The sequence below is a fragment of the Chlamydotis macqueenii genome, chromosome 1 (assembly GCF_036417535.1).
Source record: "Chlamydotis macqueenii isolate bChlMac1 chromosome 1, bChlMac1.mat, whole genome shotgun sequence".
Taxonomy (NCBI): Eukaryota; Metazoa; Chordata; class Aves; order Otidiformes; family Otididae; genus Chlamydotis; species Chlamydotis macqueenii.
In genome coordinates this window covers 76849509-76874048 of record NC_141556.1, presented here as the reverse complement: position 1 = coordinate 76874048, position 24540 = coordinate 76849509, and the positions used below count along the sequence as shown (strand labels likewise).

At 40.0% G+C, this 24540-nt stretch overlaps 1 protein-coding gene across 1 annotated transcript in view; it reads left to right on the top strand.

Annotated features, from left to right (window-relative positions):
• EFCAB6 (EF-hand calcium binding domain 6) overlaps window positions 1-24540 on the top strand; it is a 105936-nt gene that overhangs the window by 47878 nt on the left and 33518 nt on the right. The window contains exons 11-18 of the mRNA XM_086747825.1: window positions 3393-3570; window positions 8735-8849; window positions 11793-11926; window positions 13063-13298; window positions 15694-15787; window positions 17743-17861; window positions 19427-19625; window positions 22482-22582. Of these exons, the coding sequence (XP_086603951.1) occupies window positions 3393-3570; window positions 8735-8849; window positions 11793-11926; window positions 13063-13298; window positions 15694-15787; window positions 17743-17861; window positions 19427-19625; window positions 22482-22582 (1176 nt within the window). The remainder of the gene's footprint in view (window positions 1-3392; window positions 3571-8734; window positions 8850-11792; window positions 11927-13062; window positions 13299-15693; window positions 15788-17742; window positions 17862-19426; window positions 19626-22481; window positions 22583-24540) is intronic.

The following is a 24540-nucleotide window of genomic DNA, read 5'->3' as shown; positions in this document are numbered from 1 at the left end:
GATAAATCAATGGCCTCACTAATAAACATCTGTCTCTAACTTCTGCTGAGCCACCATCTGGAGCTTTACCCATACCTTCAGCAAGCATTCTGGCACCCGGAACAGATGTGTTAGAGTAGACGGTTAGGTTTGTCAGGCCTGAATAAACTTTGAGGCCTAGCCCCAGTGAGATGAGGATCGTGCAGAGAGTAGGATTTGGTGTCTCACACAGTTAGTAAATGTACTTGTGGCTTATTACTTGAAGGTAGAAAAAGAACGTACCTCTCACTGAGTACTTCAAGCTGGCAGCTGGGCAAGAGAGAGTATGTGGCTAGCCCAGAGGAGCACATATGCTGATTGTTTGGCTAGCTGCTAACAAATGGAAAAGATAATGTCCCTGCCTTCCCAACGAGGAGAATGAAGAGTCTCTCTCCTCTTCATGGCTGTCAGTTTCACAAAACTTGTAACTGCTGTATCTGAAGACCCCTACCCCTCTCAAGTTTGACTGAAATTGGTAGAGGGACTCCAAATTTAGGGGAAAAGCTGACAGATGTGGATGAAAAGGCTGATTGCATTATTCTTATTTCCCCAGGAAACCAAGGTAAAAGTGATGCTGGTAGGAGGGGAGTATAACTTAAAATATAAGCTTGCCTGAAATCAGGGTAGATCTCAAGGATCCCCAGTGGCTCTTGTGTCTCTTAACAGGCTTTGAACTCTTTGTGACTCTGTAATTACTGCCTGAAAGCAAGAATAGATTTCTTAGAAATATGTCAGTAACTCTAGTTCTTCTCTTTCCCTCTTTTTAAAGCTAGGTAGTGTGTTTTCTTTTCTGCATAAATTTGGGAGGCAATTTTAGCCAGTTCTGTAAGAACAGATATGAATACATAGCAATATTCTGTAATTTGTTTTTTCCTTATTTGTTAATAGTATTCTTTTTTTTTCAAGCAGCCTGCTTAATATTTGACTCTTTATCGAAGACTGATACAAAAAGAGGCTTGAAGTGTTTCATCCCCTTAATGCAATGTATTGGTAGTTTTCTTTCTCTGTCGAATAAAAAGCCAAAGATTTTCCTGATTCCTCTTATATTACTGAAGCATTTATAGAGTGAGTTCTCATTACTCTTGATATTTTTAATATCGAATCTCACATTGTGCTGCAGCCTTTCAGATTTTGGTTGTATATGCTCATGCTTCTCTCTTATACTGCGATGGCATGTTTCACTGATGCACTGCCAGCTCTCCTTAAGTTATTTTCCCTTTAGACCTATTTCCCATAAGACTTTAGTTCGTTGAGAAGGTAGAAATTTACTTTTTTTCACTACTCTCCTGCCTTCCTTTTACAGGTGTCATAAACTCTGTCACTCCATTATCATTTCTGCCTAAGTTGTATTTCAGCTTTTTAAGCAGTTTCTCTGTGTTAATGAGGATAAAATTTAGAAAGACTTTCTCTTCATTAGATTTTGCAGCATCAACAGGATGGCATTGACACATTCTGATAATCTGCTGGACAACTTGTTTTCTGCTGTAATCATTACCCAACCAGTTACAACCAGCTCTTTTACTCTGGATGATTTTGCCTTTTTCTTTCTTTTTTTTTCCTAAAGATCTCCAAGAGCTTAGAATCCAAGTCCTGTTTTCCCTTTTGGTGATGTATAGTAGGCTTGCCTCCACTGTAGCACTCATATTCTCATAGGTTTTCATCAGTAGAACTTGAAATCAAGTTTAATTTACTGAACTGTGAGGTTCCAGGATCATCCAAGAACCATAAGGACTTCCAAGTCTCCTTCATTATGCCACATTTCTTATATTCATGTACTGACAACCAGCATGCTTGATCCATTCTGTCTGGTTTTATCTCTTCTATAACCCTGTAATGTATAACCCTATTCCAAGTAGTTTTAGGTCGTCAGCTAAGTGGCTGTGGGTAATACCTTCCCATGAGCTTTTATGTCAGCTTCTTCCTTCAATCTAGCCTAAGGCTTCCCTAACTAGGTTATAAAGCTAGTAGATAAAGTGAGTTTTTTGTGAATAAGCCCCTGACAGGGAAGATGGTCTTTTTGATGACATCCTGCAAATAATCATTTATTTATTTCCAGGACACATCCAGCCTTTGCCTCAGCCTTGAACTTCAATAAGAAGGAAGGGTATAAATAACATTTGTGTTTACCTTCATCCCCTGTCCTGTAATTAATTTTTCATTTTCTTGGGATCTTTCATGTAAAAGCCTATGTTGATAGGCAGGACAATATAATAATTAGTGGGATGGGGCAGGTAAAGTTGGTAATGTTTTGGCAACCTTTTGCATCCAGGCAAGATAGCAGATATCTCAGAAGACCAGGTGCCTTCAGCAGATGAATTCATCTGAGATCCTCAAGAGGGAATCACCAGTCGCTGTCATCTTTTGATCCCTTTTGGGAGGCTTAGAGTTAATCTTCTGTGTGCTGCTCAGATCAAAGTAAAACTCTTTTCATTAGCATATTTTTAGAATAAGAGTTAAAATGTTAAGATTATCTTCAAGTTTAGGGAGTACTATAAAACACATTTAATAAATCTATAAAGTAAGACTGCTGAATATTTCTGCATTTTGCTTATATGGAAATACATGCTCTAAAATTTAACAAAAAAAAATTGTTCTAATATTTCTTTTCATGGGTTATAGTAAATCCATAGAAAATGTAAAATAGGCACAAGTGGGACACGTTACATACCCTTTAATTTAATTTCTTTTCTACCTTTAGAAGTTATTAAATATTTAATTGTTATTTATTTTAATGGCTTATTGATTAAGGTTATGGTATTTCAGCAAGAAGAGTATATAGTCCATATCTACGGACTTTCTTGTAGGGCCTGAGGAAGAAAGGTATTCTGGCCATGCCTCCAAAGAGAAAAAGAATGGAAGTGATTTACTTGGGATCCAGGAAGACAGAAAATGTCATAAGAGATATTTTTCCTTTTAAAACCAATGGAAAGACTTTCATTAACTTCTTTCATGTTGGCTTGGCCATCCCATGATAACTGAAGAGGTATTAAAGGATAAAGGTGGCTTCTTAGCTGATGTGGAAACTTGAGCTCATTAGAACCTAAGCTTATGATTTGCAGGTCTACAATCTCCAATTGCAGAAGAAATACTTCAGAGCAGTATCAATCAATTTTTGTTTTGTTTCGGTTTTTTTGTTTGTTTTTTTTTTTTTCTTTTCCGTAAAGCAAGCTATACATAAGAAATGTTTGCACGATATAGGCCTTGGAATCAGTGTGCGCTCTAACTTGATCAACCTATCATTTTGTTTTACATCAAAGAAGCTTTTTCCATGTCTATGTCTTGTTTGCTATTAAAGCACTCTTATTCATTATTGCTGAATCAAATATTTGAAATGACAAAAAATAAGTGACTTCTCTTCATGCACAATCTTTCAGTTTTAGAATCAAGCAGATTGAAGATCAAGCTAACAAATATACCCAGAATAGAACTGTTGATGAAGTAATTAAAAGCCTGAAGGACAGAGTGATACAACAGGCAGCAACTATTAAAGACAGCTTTTTTGCCTACAACAAGCAATCAAATGGGAAAATTAATAAAGCTGGCTTACAGAAGGTAGGAAAAATGTTAGCTATTTTTCTCTCTCCTGTACTTTTCCACAAAGATACTTATTTTCTTAACAATGTGCCTGCTCACACAGCTAGAGTTAAATCCTCCAGGACTGTTTCAGTCACTGATGAGCTAAACAGGTCTCACACAGGTTATTTTGTGAGAAAGAATTTCACCTTGTCTTTAAAGACATAAAATTGTCATCCTGTAGCAGCATTAGACCTTGAAAGCTTCAACTGCTCCCAGTTGTCAAAAAGAATGTGTATGAATTGGGACTGGCAAGACACAATTGAGACTTGGAGGTCTGAAGTCAAACAACAACCCACTTCATGCGAAGTGAGTGGGCATACCTTAAAGAATCACTGAAGCCTTAACTCCTTAAGTCCTTAAGCCCTCTTTGCAACTCCACAGTGGTAGCTGGTAGGAGCTGGGTAGAGTTGGGTGAAGAATAAGATTCTTAACAGATACAGTTATGACACTTTAGGCAGAATGACCAAAGCTAGATTTTATACCACCTTTCTGATTTCTGAGCTTCAGCCTCCTCTGAACTACTCTTGGACTGCAGCGTGGCTTGTAGTCACACTGGGAGTAGGGGGTACCCCCTGAGGTCATCAGCCCTTTTCCTTGCTCATTCTTGCCCTGCTTTCAAAGGAGCTTGCAGTGATTTTGTCAGGGAAGTCTCCTCTGGATGTCTAGTAGCATTTCAGAGCATAGACTGGTCCCCAAGAGAAGAGGAGGACCTTTCTGTAGCTTTTATTTGAATTCAGTTGATTTGATCATGTTGCCGTTTTCTAGTGTAATTGTTTGATGTCGGGTGGCTTTTAATACTGGGTTAGCTGATTTGGGTACAGCATCTCAGTGCTGAGAGTATCGACAATAATACAAATGTATTGAAATTGTATAGTTTTTACTTGCTAAGACTTCCAATTTAATTTTCTTGGTGTCTCTTTTGAGGTAGGGTTTTCTGTGGTGTCCCAAGGGCCCATCACGGCCTTAATTGCTTATCTGACTACATGCTGTGCTTTGGACAGACTTGTGAGGTCATGGATTTGGGATTGTAGCTGTGATGCTGATGGCACCCAGCTGTACATGTCTTTCTTTTCACATTTCAAAGCAAAACGCTTTGCTGAAAGTTGAGACTGGGCAGGAAAAGAGACATGATGGCAGTAATATTTCCCTAGTTTACCTACGTTTAAGCAACAGCTGCTGATGAATAGTGTTACGACAGTACGCTCTTACTATAGAGCCTTCTCCTGTTAACACTGTAGCTGCATGCTCTGCTCTTTGCCTGGGAGCTGAAGTAAGGTAAGAGTCAGCAAGGATCAAACCAGAACTGTTCTTCTGAAAATGGCCTGTACAGTGCCTTGAAAAGTTTGTCCCAATCTGGCTTTACTCTGGTTGAGTAATAAATACCCTCTTCCCATCCATGTACTGTGGACTATACATGTTTTCACGAGCTGCTGTTGCAGGGGCAAATGTACTGACTGTAAGGGTCTGACAGAGCTGTTGCCTTCCTTTCTCGACATAGACCCATGAGATTTTGTTCCACATCATATGACAGGATGCAGGCTCTTACTATAGAGCCTTCTCCTGTTAACACTGTAGCTGCATCCAGCTGCACATATTCTTACCCTCAGGTGGATATATTCCTGCAATTGTGTGCAGAAAGTGAAATTGCTTTGAAATTAAGGGGAGGGAAAGAGGGAGGACAAAACATATAAAACATTTCCATTTTTTTCCTAATATTTTCTTGTTAAGAATACACTTACTAAGAATGTGTTAAGCTGCAACTCTTTCCCTCATACAGATCTAATATCTGTGGCACTTACTTACCTTTGGGACATTGGCTTTAGTTGCTGCGATTTACACTACAATGTGATATGTAGGAGGCTTGTGTGTTGCCTGTAGCTAATGCAGTAACCTGCATTTTGTCACTGTTAGGCAGAACAAACTCATTCTACCTGCTGCTTTCTCTCCTGCGTTGGCTGTCTGTATACAACTCACATCTAAGATATTTGTATAGCACCAGAAGCTATTGAACAGCTAGTCTTCGTATTATCATTGTTCTTTTACTACACTATAAATTTTGCATTTCTCAAGTTTTGGTGATGCACAAAGGATAAAAAAGTGTCATGTACATGCAGCCAAGTATATGCATCCCTGCACTGTGATATTCTCGGACCCTGCAAGCTCAGCAGAGTCCAGCTGGGTGGAATACTGCCCAGGAACTCTGCCCTGCTGCTGGTGATTATGATCATTCAAAAAGGGGCATGTTTCCCTGCAGTAGTCCTTCCCTGCCTTGTGCTCAGCAAAATAAGTCTAACCTGGAATGAATGAGGATGAGAGCTTTGTGCGAATCAGCGTGACTAAAAGAGATTCCTCATCAGAACTGAAGTAACAGACTACCTTATGTCTCTGGTAACTGGCTGGGCATATGTGCTTTCACGTGTAAGGCAGACTGAAACTAATTCTCCATCACACTTGTGGTCTTTAAAGATCTCTGCACCTTTTGCAAAATAAAAGGGTTTTCCACCTCATTCTCTAGGTAGAATTCCAACTAGGAGTTTTCATGTTCTTCCTGCTTTAATTTCCCTGACACTTCTACCAAGATGTTAATCAATCCCTGCCCTGGGAGCACAGCTGCTTTTCATCCCAGAGCTTGTGGAGTTTCAGTAGGGAATCTGCCCTGGCCTCCAACTGCTGCTTCAGAAGGATGCAGGACTCTCTGTATCACGTCTGCCAGCTGCATATAGATGTTTTGTATACTTCAGGTCATCGGAAATGGTGAATCATAGAGTCATAGAATGGTTAGGGTTGGAAGGGACCTTCAAAGGTCATCTAGTCCAACCCCCCTGCAAGAAGCAGGGACATCCCCAACTAGATCAGGTTGCTCAGAGCCTCATCCAGCCTGGCCTTGAACGTTTCCAGGGATGGGGCTTCCATGACATGTCCCAAGTGCATTTACGTGGGTAGGTTGTGCGTCATTTTGGGGTGCCACTGATGCTGAAGTGATCTATAGTGGTATGCTGTTCTTTGACTGGATCCTGTCTCTGTAGCTGGGAAGGTGAGCCAATGCCATTACCCACCTTATTGGCACATTTGATACTGCTACTCTGATCTACAACTTCATTTAGAGAAGCCAGGCAGCTAGTGTACAGCTGAGCAGAGTTACTTGTCCTCTGAGGTGGACTAGGTTACTCAAACAGTAATAGCATAGTGTGGTAGTAGTAAACATAAAAGCATTCTTGTTTTCTGATTTGTTGTTCCAGGCCAAGTTGTAGCAGTGGGCAAAAGCTCTATGCCCAGCTTGGAAGTGGATAAGCTCTGTTTATTTGTATAACATTATCTCACAGCGGCATTAAGGGAGTGGGCAGAATGCACCCTTACATTCCTCTGAAGGGTGACTGATCTTGGTATGCCTGCATAACCCAAAAATGCAGACATAAAATCACCAGTTAACCTTTGCAGGGTTATACCAACGCTACCAATTCTCTGTGTTTCTCTTTACAGCTTACAGCATAAGGACACCTTTCAGGTGCTTGCCTGTGTGAGGCAAGTTAGCGAAGGGGGATGCTGAACTCCACCTCCTTTACCAAAGAGTAACGTAGTAGGTCTGCCTTCACTGGCCTGGCTCTCCTAGGAGCTGGGCAAGTAGGCACAGACCCTGCCTTTGCAATTTTGGACTTGTCAAATTTTTAATACAGTTCAAAATCAGGAACATGGTAACTGAAGCTCTCTTAGGGGTCCTGAGGTAACATCCACAATTTGTGTGTGTGCCTTCACTTTTGTGAAAGGTTACAGTACAGTATCTCCTCCCTGTAAGGTTATCATGAATCCTCTTCCTTTAAATAAGACTTAGAAACTATGCCTTTTGTGAGCCATTCAGCACAGGACAATGACCTAGCCGTGCAATTTAATAGGACTTAATATTGTATGCAGTTTTTGGCAGAGTTTTATCACTTTTTTTTTTTCTCTAGATCAAAGTGCTAGTAGTTGAGACTATAGTCACCAACTTTACCATTGTGACTGTTTCTCTCCAGCTTTGATTGGATTTGTGCAGCCAGATTTCCTTATCGCTACTATTAAGCATTTGATCTGATGGTAAATACTTGTTCAACTGAACATAAAATGTGCTTGCTTATCCAGAGGCTTTACATTCATAGAAAGAAATGATAATTTGCTAATTATTCTTGCTTCTTTAACACTCCTCATGCTGTTCAGCTATTTAATGGATTTTTTTCTTTTAATCTGTACAATTAACTAAAATATAATGGCAAGAGTAATCACTGTAGGAAAACTTGGAAAGTCAGGACAGAGATATGCAGGATAGTTACAAAGAAATACACTCAAATCAGGAGTTACAAAGGAGCTAAAGGAAATGAAAGGTTTTGGAGAAAGCCCTCAGCAGCAGCAGGGACTGCAGCTACAACTTTTCGGGGAAACAGGAGGTGGGAAAAGTAGAAGAAAACCAGAGACCCCTCCACAGTTGACTGCTAGGTAACATCAAGAGGGGTGCAATGGGAGACTGTCAGCACTACGGACTGCTGCACCTCCTAGTTGCAGAGAGGTAGAGGGTCTGCAAAAGAAGAGAAGGGGACATGGGAGAAATGTAGGAAGATCAGAAAGTTCCTTTCCAAAACAGATTACCTAAAATGGATTCCCAAATCTGCTTTAAAGAGCAGCAATGCAGAAGGAATCGTGCCTTCCACCTCGCTGCAGCTGTATGTGGTTCAGGGGCCTGAATCCATTCTGCAGCATTTCTTGTCCAGGAGACAGTTGTGGCAGGCTTGCAGGGAAAAGTGGTAGCAGCAAATTCTACAAATGACAGCTTTCCTTCAGCCTGCTAAATGAGGTAATGTCATTTCTTCTGGCACTTTTTACTTTCCGGGTAAAGTTTAATCTTAGCCTGTCGCTGAGTGCTTTTGCTTAAAATCCAGTCTCAAAAACATAGTCACATTTTACTCTCTATTTCTTTCTATATACAACTGAAGTTGTACAAAATAGATCTGTCTTTAAATGACTTATTGTAAACATAAGGAAGAGAGATCAATTTGCAGAGTAATTTCAGTTTGAGCCATGGGATAAGACACCCAGCTATTTAGTATTCAAAATTACTTATTAAGCAAGAAAATAGGCCATTATATAACTTATTTCATTTCTCTTCTAACAGGTGTTGGAAGATCATGGCATGCCACTGGATGACAGTCAATTTAATCTACTAACAGAAAGGCTAGGGTTACCAGATGGAGGGTTGAGTTATCAGGATTTTGTGGCAACACTGGAAGGTAAAGGAATTTTAACAGCAATAAAGCATGAAACAAACCTTTCCTATAAGACCCAGAACTTTTCTCTGTCAAGGAAAGGCTATTCATGAAATTAGAAAGAGATGAGTTATAGGATTTTTAGCACAAGGATGACCTTCCTGTCTGTAGTTCTTTGACTCCTGATCCAGCTAAGCTCATGAGTATCTAACTCAGGACAAGAGGAAACTGGAACATGTGGGATGTGAACTAACTGAAGGTCTACAGATAGGTGCCATGGAGTTGTCACTAACAGATTGCAAGAAGCAACTGATTGATTTCTGTGCCTTGAGTAGATCCTTGTCCTCAGCATTTCAAACTCTCATTCACAGTCTTGGAATTATGTTGTATGCTAAATTACAGGGGATGATTTTATAGTAGTTATGTACAGCAACTTTTTCTATTCTGTGTAAAAAGCCAGAAGACAGTAGTTAGTCCTTTCAGGAAAAAAAGATCTATTAGTAAGCCATTAGTGATGAGTTTTAGTGGAAGTATATACAATTGGGGCTCTATGATATCATCTGCTTACTTATTGGTTTATGGTTTTAATTTAAAGTATTGCTTTTGAATGTTAGAGCTATTAAGGGATGTTGCTACTAGAAAGTACTAAAATGTGGTTAGCTATAACATAGTTCATAGCTTTATTAGAGTATCAAGAATCCCAGTGAGAGAGTGAGGTTTACTCTTTGTGTAGATACAGATGTATTGTCCACCCATGTCATGAGGATGTGGTCTTCATTGATTTACTTTTGCTGAGGAATGAATACTAAAGCAATATATTTGAAATTTGGGAGCACATTTTTTCACCTCAGCTACTTGCCTTACCCCATCAGTAATTTCCCTTATTTTAAGGCATTGTAAGTAAGGGGTTTGTTTTTCACCTTTTAAAAATGAAGCTGAGTGATAGAATCTGAACTGATTTCTTAGGGTGGAAACCCGAGTGCAAAGTAAAGCTGATAATTAATTATTCATTTCTAATTTATTTTATACTTATGTTTTACATGCAGATTTTGTGGGTAAAAATCTGATGCCACTAAAATCAACAGCAGTTTAGGCATTGGCTTCCAGGCCTGTTTTAATTTCCATATTATGCCTCTGTTATTTTTTTCAGAGGTGCATATGCACATTTTCCCACACTGTTACTACTATTTTCTGCTGTCATTATTTTCCCTTTTAGAACTAAGATGAGAGAGAGATGACTTGTGGCTGGCTGACATGAGGTTTAGGTTTTTCTTTGTTCTGGCCTAGAAGTTTAGAAGTCTGTGAATATGGTCAGCTACCGCCAAAATATGTGCACCTTTATCCGGTAGCCTAATAAAAGATGTTTGAAACAGGTTAACCTCAGGAAAATGAGTGTGCCAGCTCTTTGATTTAAATCAAGAATCAACAATGTTTTGTCTGTAGTTAAAGTTTTTGCTTTTGCCGATTATGAGAATCATACCTTTTCTTTCAATATGTTACTATATCTCATAGTTGTAAAAGGAAATGTGACCCACATTTCACATAAAGTAAGTCTCAGCCACCAGAAGGCAAAGAAAAAAACCCTCCTAACTTTTATTTTTCAACCATTTGTGATTCACTGGAGTGGAGAGTTGTTTGTAGTTACAGAAAAAGAGACCTGATTTTCTTCATATAAGCTTTAGTGAGAAGATAACACAAGTGCAAATTTTCTTGACTAGACTTCTATAGAAACTGGAATTGAAAACAGGGAAGGATAGTGCATGTCTGTAGGGGGGAGTAGAATTTAAAGGGTAAAATCAAGAGAAGTTAAAACGATGCAGTGCATACTATTTACTGATTCTTCAGAGTAGTTGTACAGGCTCTTGTGTGCCCATATATGTAAATCTTTTTAAAAGAAAAGAAACATTCCTTTAGGACAGGCCATTGACTTAGAATTTTTCTTATCAATCAGGAGTAAGGTGCAATGAAATGTCAGTGTGTACATTTTTTTTTGCAATTTTTCCCATTTTAAAATCTAATGTGAATTACTTTACTCCTCTATATGGCTCATATGTTGCAGAAAAATTCTAAAATGCTCAAGAGGCTACAAAAGATGCATAATCTCTTTTTCCCCAGAAACAAGGCAAAATAGGTTCCTAGAGTATCACTGCACAATGAGCAGAAGGAATCAGATCCAGAACAGTGACCAAAATAGCTTTTCTGTGGCCTAAAAGTACCTTAGACCTTCAGGACTGCAAGTATCTAGGTGCCCTGCTGGGAAGCTGGCTGTCGCCCTTTCCTGATCCTGCTGGGCTGTGGAATAATAAACTTGTGACAATATGAAGCTGCTGTTTGCACAGGACTGAGTCTTACGAGACCAGAACATCAGGCAAAATAGTTTCAGGGGTGAAGCTCTGTTAAGTCAGGAGTGATTTGATGGCAGATCTCCAGAAATAGCTCACATCAGTTCAAATTGGAGGAGGGTTTCGCTGGGACAGAATTGCTCGAGGGGAGATGGTCTAGCATGCAGCAGTTGTGCTACACAGTCAAAGATGCAACAAGTTACTTTACACTGTCTGCAGCTCTTGTGTTCCCACAGTGAGACAGACAGACAATAAGACAGCAAGTCACGGCTTTCACGGTGTTCCTTTTCTTCTCCTCCAGTCTGATACTTCCCTTCCTCAAAGAAACCAGGCACCAGAGAAGGCTAAAGCAAAAGAAAAAGACCTTACCTTAGCTGTGCTTTCTTCAGCTGAGATTATCTTCTTCACCTTGTGCTGGGAAAACCATAGCAGCTGAGGCCATTACTGTAAATTGGGTGGATACCACTAATACCACATACAGCTATTGGACCTTGTTGTGTTTGGGCTGTAAAGAATATGATTGCAGGGTTTAATGTTTTGTTTGTGTTATACTACTGTGCTTTTTATCAGATATGTTTAATATCATTTTTTCAATGTTTGCTGTACTTTGATTTCATTATTGCAGATGCCAGATTGAATGGGCCAGGAGCTACATTATTGAAGTGCCCAAACAACAGAGTAGATGATGCTAAATTTCACTACGTGACTGCTGAAGAATGTCTCAATCAACTTAATGATAAGCTGATGGAATTCTATGGGGTAAATACATTGAGCCATAGTTTGCTTTTGACAGTGAAGCTGGTTATTATTTTGATAAAAACATCTGTTTTAAAAGTTGATTTGGAGGAGCTGTCAGGAAAGTGACTCTAAAAATTACAATGGGTTTCATGTCTTCTGTGTTCTCAGAAACTTCCAGTTCAAATACATTCAGTTTTCAATGCGAAACCTTTTTTTTTTCCTAATTGTCTTCTCTGCAGCCTCTGCCAGGAAAATAATATCTGATTTATTTTTTTCCCATCGTTTTGTGAGCATAGCTATTAAAGATTCTGCAATTAGAAAAGAATAAATCCATAGTACTCATTCATGGAACAGTCCATCTATTCATGAGAATGATCTTTCAAGAAGACGTTCTTAGTCCCTAAAGTTTGTAACACAGCGATCTTAATCAAGAGTTATTTTCCAGATTTTCTACATTTGCTTATTATTTTCTGAAATTACCATTGGAATGTACTCCTTGAATTCTCACCATGCATATGCACAGAATAAGAGAGATCACATTTTACGAAGGCAAGAAGCTGTGGTCATTACCCTTTTACTCAGTTCATCCCATCCTATCCCCGTTCCCTGGGAGAAGTGCAAAGATTAGCATTCAAGAAAGGGATCCTCTCTTCAAACGAGCTTGGATAACCCTAGCAAAGCTGATCATATTGATTAGCATTACATCAGATTTCTGAAGAGCTGCACCATTTTAAGGGTGTTTGAACATTTTACATCTATTTTAATGGGAGAAGCTATTCAGCTGCTAGATCAATTGCTGTAAAGTCTCTCTTCATTACAGGTTTTCTAAGGTTGTGCAAGAGTAGAAATGAGGTACCTCTCAGTATCGTACCAATGGAAAGTGGAGGTTAACTTGTAAATTTGTATGGGAGTAGCTTTTTGATGCTCCCTACTTTTGCTGTGTTCTGTACCTGCTTGAGATGAAAGCAATAAGACTGCAGTTCGCTGCGGACTATGCTAAGTGTTTAGTAAGGCAGTGCTATAAATGCTTTGTATTCTCAAACTGCGTGAAAATATTTGCCTGTTGTCAAAACAAGTCTAGAGCAAACATTTGTTATTTATGTTTAAAAGTATGTACTTGACATGTTAAATATATGTCATTAAATATTCCTTGTTAGGACACCTATTCTGCCTTCCGTAAAACAGACAGTAACCGTGATGGTATCATCAACATGCCTGACTTTCGGAAATTGTTGGAGAGCTTTCTGCTTCATCTTAGAGATGAGGAGTTCCCGCGCCTACTTGATTTGTTGGGAATGAATATGACCTCCACGTTAAATTACAAAGAATTCCATCAACTGTTCCACACCCAAGAAACTAATGAGATACCTCCTCGGCTCATGCCATCTCATAAGTAAGAAAGAAAAAGTTGTGGAGTACCTACAGTAATCTGATCTGTTTACAGAAATGAATATGCTGTGTGAAAATTTGTATTTGGGTATAATTGAAAAACATGTCTTTATCAAGCTGAAGTTGAGTAGCTTTACCAAGTTCTTGGTGATTTATGACTCCATTAAATCAGATATTGAATCTACTGCTAGGCTAAAATGCCAGAACTGCCACTGGGGGACTGCTTAAATCTGTAAGGTCAAACATATATCCTGATGCCTGAGTTGCAGCCTTAGAGCTGAGCTAGCCTCCCAACTGGACAACTTTGCTGCATCTTCCAAGCATGCAGAAATGGGGACATGGCTTGGGAAAAAGATATCATTTTGGATTGAAGAGTAGCCAGGGTATTACCTATCTGCTACCATGTCTGTGAGTGCTGAGACTAATATTGTTGCCAGTGTACATTACAGTAGCCCGAAGCCTCACGCTCCAGACCTTTATGCTGCCAGGACACTGAGAGCGGGCAAAATGAGGTGGGGTGCACAGAAGCACTGAGGCACTGTGGAGGAGGTGGAGGATAGGAAGAATAGTGCTGCAGCCTCCTTTCCTGTGGGAAGTGATGCTGCTTAAAACATCTGGAATATTAAAGTTTGAGCTTAGATTTAATGATAAATAGCATTTAGGCACTAAAAAATTCATTCTAAAAACTCAGTGTGAAACTCTGTTTACCTAGGCAAACAGAGATAAATTCATAAAAATAATGACAAGATGATACAGCAGGACTGAAAAAGCTCCTGATCAGCAACTCATCTCCGCTGTGGCAGTGAAGATGTGATATATACACATAGGCTTATTTCCCAGTTTTTATTTGTCTCTTACAGCATTACTGTTGGCTCTGACATTAGTAATATTTATCTGCTTGGTTTGTTTTCATTTTTTTCCTGAGTTGGACAACTGAGTGAATCAAGGACATCAGACTAAAACAAGAAAGGAAACTGATGATGATTGAGTCTTGCTAACAGTTGGAGCCTGAGACCAATTACTGTTGCAGTTTCATTTCTGTTTCAGTTTGGGCTTAGCTAGATACTGAAACATTTTGAATTTAGCTCTAGAATTTCCTCATTTCAAACACTATTACTGTTTCAGAAGTCCAGCAAAGAAAATACAGTGATTTAAAGCCTTAAGAACACTTGCATTTTCCCAGATAAGTTTTTAGACTTTTTTTTTTTTTGTCGATCATTTAAGTTTATGGAATCTTGTCTCAATCAGTGGGAGTGGAGGAAACTCAGAAGGTTCCCAGGCACCTAAAATAGATTAATGTAGCATTCATGTTTCTAAACCCAAATGGAGCTCTCGGCCAAGGCTGTCAAGGCCCAGAGCCCTGGGAGCTCTGAAGAGGCTGAGTTTGCAGTGTTGCAGTTCTCCAGGACCTAATTTCTGGGTAGGTCAGATGTAGTTACCACATCTTGCCTGGTCTGCAGAACCAAAATTTCTCTGCCTCTCTGAGAATCTTGGTCCAGGGAATGTACTCTGGAGAATGGCTAAACCAGGCTCTAAAGCCACATGTCTGACGCATTTCCTTACAAAGCAATAGCTGGAGGAGAAATGGGTGCTGGGTTGTAGCATGAGGTGGGCAGCTGTGTGTTAAGATAAATGACCAGCCTTTCCTCAGTTTTCTAACTGGAAGTACTTAGAAAAGCTAAAGAGAACTGGGCACCAAAAGAAGGGCTTCTCTTCTCAGTTGAAGCAAGGTGCATTGTTTCAAAGAACGGTGAGATGTAAGGTCCCCTTGATTGTAAGGTAGGTGTGCCCTTCTGTAGCACACAGATTTCGCTTTCTGTGTAGTGTGACAGCTATGCTGGATCCTAATCAGAAGCACCCATATTCCTCTGCATGCTTGGATTCAATCAGGAGCACCAGGCCCCCCAAAAACTGCACTTGTAATGGCAGCTGAATTTTCACATGTGGGTCTTAGTCTCCAGGCTTACTATCCATGCCTTGGTGACTCACAAAGATAGTTTTGATCTATGTTATTGATGTAAATCAAGGATAATCTTCCTGGAGTCACTCCAGGATATAATTGTTTCTGAGATAATTAACACTTCCTTCTATGCGTATAAATGATCCATGCTGGCTCTTGAGTTTGAGGGAGAATTGAACAACATTGATTTGAAAATAAATAGGGAATTACAAAATTTAAAACATCTTCACTAACCTGCAGCTAGGGAAATAAGGCAGTATTTAAAGAATTAAGTTTACACAGATGTGAAGTAACAGTCTTTAATGGGTATCTTAGAAACTAGGAAACAAAACCACCAGTACTGTGAAGAACAACAAAAGGGAAGGAAACTTGTGGAGATTAAAGATCCCACTAATGTAAAACATAGTTAGTTGTTACTTTATTTTTTTTCTTTTCTGAGAAAAAAAGAGATAACGGATGCAGAGCTAGCTTGTGATGACGCTCATTACTACCTTGTTATCAAAGCAAGAACCAGATGGCATGACCTAGCAAGGGTAAGAAGAATGTTTTCTTTAAATAAATAAGCAGCACTAATAGATTTCAGAACATTATGCAATGTTGATCTTCAGAGTCTATAAATATTCAGAGACCCTTGCAAAATAGCTCATTAATGATAAAAACTTACTGTGTGATTAAAAAATCAACATTTTGAATAATATTCAATTTTTGTAACATTAATTATGTAGTAGGTGCTATTTCAGTTATTTCTAAACCTTTCTCAACATTTTACTATTGTTGGTTTTATTTAATGTTTCTATTGTAAGAGTAGTAATGGGCTTCATCTGAGGCCTGCTTGACTATGTACTGTACACAAACACACACCTACTCCGCTGCTGACACCCATGTTGCTCAGCACAATGAAGCATTGCCTGCGATTCTTACACCATCCAAAGAGAATCTCACAAATTCATCCTATAAATATTATTTTCACCTTTTACTCTTTTTTAACTTCTTGAGTAGTTGCAATGTTTGGACAACAGAGCAGCACAAGGAAAAATGAATATAATATTTTTCATTAAATGTTCGTGTAAATCAGACAATAGTACTGGTAGACTCATTTTGTAAGATAAAATCATAGAATCACAGAATATTTTGGGTTGGAAGGAACCTTTAAAAGCCATCTAGTCCAACCCCCCTGAAAGGAGCAGGGACATCCCCAACTAGATCAGGTTGTTCCTGAGAGCCCCGTCCAACCTGGACTTGAATGTTTCCAGGGATGGAGCATCTACCACCTCTCTGGGCAACCTGTTCCAGTGTTCTACAATCCTCATTGTAAAATTTTTTTTCCTAATATCTAATCTAAATCTACCTCCCTCTATTATGAAACCATTATCCCTCGTCCTATCACAATAGGCCCTGCTGAAGAGCTTCTCCCCATCTTTCCTATAGGCCCACTTAGGTACTGGAAGGCCGCTATAAGTTCTCCTCGGAGCCTTCTCTTCTCCCGGCTGAACAGCCCCAACTCTCTCAGCCTGTCCTCATAGGAGAGGTGCTTCAGCTTTCTGATCTAACAGGTCTACATCCTTCTTATGTTGGGGGCTACAGAGCTGGATGCGGTACTCCTGGTGGGGTCTCACAAGAGCAAAATACAGGGGGAGAATCACCTCCCTTGACTTGCTGGCCACACTTATTTTAATGCAGCCCAGGATGCAGTTGGGTTTTTGGGCTGCAATGCACATTGATGGCTCATGTTGAGCTTATCGTCCACCAGCACTCCCAAGTCCTTATCCTCAGGGCTGCTCTCAATCCATTCTCTGCACAGCCTGTATTTGTGCCTGGGATTACCCTGACCCAGGTGCAGGACCTTGCACTTGGCCTGGTTGAACTTCATGAGGTTGGCACGGGCCCACCTTTGCAGCCTGTCAAGGTCCCTCTGGATGGCATCCCTTCCCTCCAACATGTTCACTGCACCATATAGGTTGGTGTCGTTGGCGAACTTGCTGAGGGTGCACTCGATCCCACTGTCCATGTCACTGACAAAGACGATGAATGGTAAAAAACCCAACAAACCCAACCAACCAAAAATCCAAAACTAAATCTAATTCATACTAGTATAGAACAAGTCAGGGAGAAAATCTGCAGGTCTGTCATTTTCCAGTTCTTTCATCTTCCACTGGGCATGCTTTAGCAGTGGGTGTATCCACACTTGCATGAATGGTTCTCATGCTCATATCCCTTGTGTTTGCCGTCAGTAAGAAACTTTCCACACAGAGTACATCACCTAAACTCCTGTGATGTCAATCCCAATTCAAGTTTTCGAGAGTTGCACATCCATAGCGGCAAGTAGGAAACAGTGCAAATCAAATTAAAAAACACCAAAAGATGAAATTCAGACATGCATGATTTTTCATTTCTTTCTCATTTCCCATTATTCATTGAGCTTATAGAGAGATCAACATTTTGTCAAACTTGTTGGTTCTTGTTAGTGATGATTTCTTTTACATTCCAGAATTTTCAGGGATTTGACAGTGAAGGAAATGGCATTATACAGTCAGAGGACTTGAAGAAAGTCTTGTTCAGTTTTGGCATTCCAATCACCCCAGAAGAATTTAAGCAGCTTTGGGCCAGGTATGACAACTCTAAATTATGAGCTCTTGCAATAATGTACCTTTATAGGATTACAGAGCCTTTGGTAGTGCAGTAAATGACAATAGATAACCCTGCACAAGAAATCTTTTATTTTGTTATGATTGTGACCTCAGATCATGACACTGTGTCTTATCATACTAAGCTCAAGAATACAATTAGATCCACTAGTTTCCAATAAGACACTCTTTTGGCTTCAGTATCACTGATCCCTTTAATTTAACATGCATTTTCTTCTTGGATGGCACCTTAGGTCACTGGTTAAATTAACTTCTTTCTCATCAATTTTTTTTAATACACACAAACATCTGCTTTAGTTTGTGATGGGTGAAAATCAGTTCCAAGTTCCAAGTGTCTCAGGTCAGCTGGGAACTGCAGAGAAAGCTTCTGTCGAGGAGCTCTGTGGAGGGTCTGCATTGCATACCTGTCTGAAGGCAGTGCTAGCAGCCTCTCCTTTCCAGAACACTGAATTTACTTACAGTATTTTCAACGTAAATAAAAGTGATTCAGTCAAAAGAAAAACGCTACATACCAAATACATAACAAAAGAAAGCAAGGTAATTTCATGCTGTGTAAAGATGGCAAGTAATATCGTGGAATGTTTTTATAGACAAGTAATTTGTTGTCAAGTCGGGGAAAATACTTGTCTGCCTCCAACAAAGAGGAGCTGTGCTATAAACTGTGTTTGAAATGGCATAGATGTCAGCTGTATGTGACATTATATAAAAAGCTACCTTCATTACAGGTCTATTTAAAAAAAATAATCACTCTTTAACATAGAAACTGAGTGTATCCCATTTTGATTTCAAACTGCATTAACTATACAGTTTTTTTTCTTAGCACCGATTCATCTCTGAATTATTTTCTACTCCATTAGATTTTACTTTCCATTCTTATTCCTTATGGATGCCATGGCACATTGAAGAGTATCCTTTTCATGCAGTTATCTGCTGCAAAACTTCAATCCCATCAGCCACCCCTTTTATAGAATAGCTAAAATGTCTTACGTGCCTGATATGCCTGTAACTTGAATAAAGGGATTAGAGTGAAGCTGAGGCTAAATTAGGCATTACCATGCATCAGAGTACTAGCAGGGGGAGAAACTGCAGGGGGAAAAGCCTATAGACTGGTTTATATATAAGAAAATATGAAAAGTGTTTATGAAGCTAAACCCATGTTTCTGAAGGATGATTACAATTCTGAGCATCTCCAACTTGTCTGACCAGTTTGAAACACTTGAGACTGAATTTTTGGGAGCCCAGTTCTCTGCATCTCAAGGAAGACACTGGAAAGCAGCAGTACTGAGAGCTGGAGAATACTACTGACAATTTGGTCCTCAGGGTAGTATTTTCAGAATAGACTCAGTGATTACAATGCGTAAGCCCTATCTTTCGAGTCTCATATGAAGTCACTCATTCAGTGTGTTATGGCACCTCTATAAGGAAGGGAAGTCAGTGAGATTTAAGCTGTTAAGTCACTTAAGGACATCTGTAATGCCTTTCTATGAAGAACACATGAATATTTAAAAAGAGCATTTCTTTTTCAAGGTATGATACAGATGCGAAAGGATATCTTACTCACCAAGAATTTTTACAGAAACTGGGGATAGACTTTGTACCCACTGACACCGGGCTCAGCAGACACATCACAGAAGACAGCTATGTACGTTTACAAGCACCTTATAATAAACAAAAGAAGGATTCAAATCTGGAAGAGCAGCAGAAACAGCAAACTAATGCTCTGCATGTAAGAAAAATAAAAAAGCAGATCACGTAAGTTATTTATGAGCTTAGCATATAACTTTCTATGTGTTTAGTTTGTTAAGATGACATTGTCTACAATACAAATGTAATTAAAAAAAAAAAGAGACTCTGAAAAGGAATCTCGGAAGCTCTCGGACCAAGCTTATCCGTAGTGTTATTCCCTTGATTTGCTGGAGGTAAGACTAGCTCAGTGTGCACTGTGAGATTTTTTAAATAGATATTCCTCATGGCTTATATTACTTATTTACAGACTTTAGGGCAGCAGCTGTATTGACAAATCAGAATGTCCAGAGACATTCCCAGACTCAGTCATCTATGCCGCTAGACTGCCAAAACAGTCATTGTCATGCTTTGGCCTATGTCACCTAATGGTTTCCCTGATCACTCCCAGCACTGTTTGGGACTGCTCCTTCAAGGACTGTTCCTAATAGGCACTTTACAGGCAGCTGCTCCCTTTCGGCAGCTAAAAAGGTGCACTAGCAGAGATGTGCCAGCTGGCCTCTGTGCCCAGAGCACTCCCTGTCCTGTTTATGGGTACTGTCTCAGCTTGTGGTTCCAGTCCTAATGCTGCTGTCAGGGAGAAGAACAAGTGCAGTTTGTGTCACCCTGCAGGTCTCCTCTTCTCAGACTGCTTTGGGCATGTAGACTTAGATCTACCTGATTACGCTCAACAGGGGCTTTTCTTGCAGCTGGAATGGCTGAATGTGTAGGACACCGTGGTCCCATATCCTACCCTGTCCCTTGGATGAGCGCCAAGTAGCAATCACAGTTGGCTTCATATCCCTCTAACAGCTAGTTAAATTGTTAATAAATGGCTTTGTAGATGCAGTAAAACACAGCCCTGACAAGGATAGACCCTGGCTCCATGTGACAGAAATAATCATCTCGTCTCCAAGAAAGAGGAGTCTATGCCTCAAACAAATTCAACACTTGCAGAGTTAATAGGTCATTGCTCCTGAGAAGAGCATTTGACAAACAAACAACAAAATGATCCTACTCAGAGTGGAGTCTAATGATCCATGCTTGCCCTAGTGAGTCAGCAGTGATTAGCCTGCTGCTGCTGTAGGATTCCTGCACCTGCCAGCAGACTGAGGCAGCAGGAAAATCCTCTGCCCCAGTACAGTGCTGTTAAAACTTTATATTTCCAGGTTGTGGATAGACATCACCTGGATGCTTATCATGTTTTCTGCTTGTGCTTTCACTCTTCTCCTGAACTGTATGTTTTTTGGTTTTGTTTTGGTTTTTTTAATTTAGGAGTATAAACCCTCAGGAGCAAATAACATGTGAAAATAGACCCCGAAGAGCGTAGATTTGCTTTCTTTTGTGCTTGGAAAGTGTCTGAAAGTTGTAGGAACTAATAAATTGTTATTGATAAGAATGATAATTCCCCATGACTTTGTTGGTAAAGGTGATACACTCATAAACAAAGAAGAGCAGCCTTGTCTGGCAGATAAAGAGGCAACTTGGGAAATCATTAGACAAAAAAAACCCCACAAAACACAGAGAGAAGCCTGTAAGCTAAGGCTTTTGCCTTCTTACCCTGCCTTTTTAATTCTGTTTTTCAGTATCCCAAATAGGCTGAAGGAATCAAGGGCAAAACTGTCCTTTCTTTTCAGCATCACAACTCTCCCACCTGCATTGCAGCTCTCTGACATAAACTGTACTTATGACACCCACAGGTATCAACTAGTGTTCCACCTGTAAAAAATTGCATAATATACAACAGAGATGGTCAGGCAGCTGCTGTGTTGTAGGCATTGCTCATTACTATATTTGTAACTGTCTGATGTGAAGCTTAGGCCCTAATTGTCTCATACTGGGCTCTTCTGCTCCATATGTTGTAACAAACAGTTGTCTCTCATCTTACACTTGGATTAAACCTCTTTTGGTCATTTCTTTCCGGTTAGTGCAATGCCAAGTGCAAGGCAGACCTGCCTCCAATGCTAGAAATAAGAAGCAGGTCTGCAAGTAGGGAAGATGCTGTGCTGCAAGAAGAAATTATGCAGTGTGGTTCAAAGATGCAAATACTCATCCTGAAGCAGCTGGAGAGTAATTAAATCAATGGGGAAGCCATGCTGGGTAAAAATAAAATAGTCATGATGTGACATGCTGGCAGGTCCACAAAGTTTAGAATTATTTACTTCTGAGAACCTAGCATAACAACTATGTATAGAACTATGTATATGGCAACTAGACACACAAATACATACATACGAGTGCATAGCACTGCTTAACCATAATTTGGAGGAAAACAGAAATTGGTAGACCAGGTCAAGTATCACTGGATTTGGTTACCTGCTGGCAACCAGAGCCAGATGTTTCTGGTTGAGGTGGAGCAGCCTTCTAATAGATGGACATGGAATATTCTGCCCCCTGCAGCAGCGCTGTTTCTTCCTGGGCAATGATGGAGTTTGGTTTAAGCCTGCAGACTTCTATATCCCTTTCAAAAATTATGTTATAGTTGTATGTTAGATTCTGGCTTTTATTAATTTATACATGTAAGACATCCCGTTCCATTCTTAAATTTCTTTTGAAATTTCTGGCGTCTGCAGCTTCCTTTGGGAATGAGTTCACAGTTTAATCGCTCCTGGTCTGCAAAAGTGTGTTGTTATCGATTATTGCCACTTTTTAGTTCTCTGAAAGTTCTCATCTCCCACACTTCCTCACTTGCCTCCTGGCCAGTGGGAGCAGTTCCGTGGTAGCAGTTCCTGTCTGGTTTTCTCTCTTGGAAAGCTGGAAGTGCAAGAGGAGTTGAATCCAGGCCTTTGAATTTCTCAGATTTCACGTAAGGCCCTGGAGAGCCATAAATGGCTCTTAAGTTCGCATAATTGTCTGACAGATTAAATCCATCCACATCATGGCTGTGAAGGCAGTGATCCAGCCAAGTGTCAGTCTTCTGCTTCAGGACCACGTTATACGGCTGAAATACGGGAAGCACAGGTGGGCACCGTGCCCTTCTGCTGTAAAGGTCAGTGTAAGGAAATCTCCTCTCGGTCAGGAAAGCAGACACAGTGGCCACAAAACATAACTCTGGGAATCCACATGGGTCTCAGCCCCCATTTAATTCTCAATGAGTTGTAAAACCGATTCCCTTCACCTGTCAAATTCATGGTGTGAGACTGAGAGGAGGTATTTGCCTGAGGTGTGAATTTGCTGGTTATAGGATCCACTTCACCAGCACTGGGAGCAGCACCCACTCTCCCTTCTGTGATCTTGCTTAAGCTCTCTCATTTCTATTTGCACAGTGGCTGCATCCAGCCTGTGCCCTTTCTTCTGGCTTTCTGCAAGGGCTGTGAACCTCATCCTAAAAGATTTGGAGCAGTGATTACACACTGCGAGGCAAACAAAAGCTCTGGACATCTTAAAATTCAAAACATATTGCTGTACACTTTTTTTCCTTTTGCTTTTGTTGTAACTCACGGGAACAAATCACCCAAATTAGAAACAGACATTGAACAGTGGCTCTCCAGCTCTTCAAGAAAAATACAAAACATTTGCAAGAAAATATTGGTTTTTTGGCAATCTATCTTGATCTGTGGTTTTAATCCTCATTTTCTCCAAGCACATATTTACTGCTGTGAGTGGAATAATTACTGCTTGTAAATCTTTTATCAGTCCAAAAATGTTGAATGCCTCAATTTTCCAAAAATATGGATGGCAAAACTGCTTTGATTTTACTTTAGCCTTTACTTTCTTTGGGAAGATTTAAGTGGAAGATGATAGTGGTGATGAAGAGTGGCACTGAAAGTAACATACACCTGAAAAGGGTTCCGGAACTTTTCTGCAATGGGAGTACAAGGTGGACCATATCACACCTTCAAAGCACACCCTTGCAAGATGCAAGGAGCAGTGCTAAACAGCCTTCCGGGGCTGGAGGAGATCAGTCTCTCACTGAAATCACAAACTGCCCTTAGGGAGGTCAGCTGTTTTTGGCTTTTAGGCTGCTGTATCCTGCTTCCTCGGTGTGACAGTCTTGGTCTCTTGCTAGGCCTCAGCACCCATCCTCCTCCACCATTGCCCCTTTGCTGTAAAGCCGTGGTTTTTAAGCTGTGGCACATTACAGTAACTCAAAAAAAGCAAATCCTGACAGGAGATTTTAGAAGTGTGTCTCTGTTGGAAAGTCTGTAGACTTCTGAACATAATAAAAGTTAAAACTCAGAGATGTAATTAGTAGATGTTGGATCTCTCGGGTCTCATATCTAAGAGGCGTTTGAAGGAGTCTGAGCTAGTTAGTCAGTAATTAGACATGTGGAGATTCAGGACAGTAAAGCCAGCTTGAGTGCAATGCAAGTGCACTCTGAGTAATGTGCACCCTCTGCAGCATACTTCTGTGCTCTTCCCAGTACAAGTCTTGCTTTGAGCGTAAACCAAGTACCACATGGTAACAGGAGCAAAATGTGAAAAAGAGGAAGGAATTAACTAGAAAAAAGATATTTGAAAGTGAGAGAACAGGTGATAGCTCTTTAGGGGCTTTTAGAGAGTCTCAAACACACTGGCAATATTGCAGTTTCCTTGAAAAGATTCACATCATGCTTTAAAACCTATATACAATGGCTAGATTAATCATAAGGAAGCTCACAACTATTTTCTGGAATATTACAGGAGTAGGAGTTATCAAAGTTTTTAATGGCATGAAACTAAGCCAGGGTGAGAGGGCAATCCATGCAGCTACAGAAAGTAAGTTGAAGGAATATTACACTCCCAAGGACACTTCAACTTTTGAAAGGCATGGGTTTCATATGAGAATGCAGAAGGAGGAATCTTTTGAAGAATTTTTAGCTGATCTTAAAATAACAGATCAGTCAAGTAGATGTGACGTTTTCTGAGATTCCATTTTAAGGGATCAAATAGTGATTGGCATCAAAGATCCAAAGATATAGAAAAGATCCCAAGAAGGT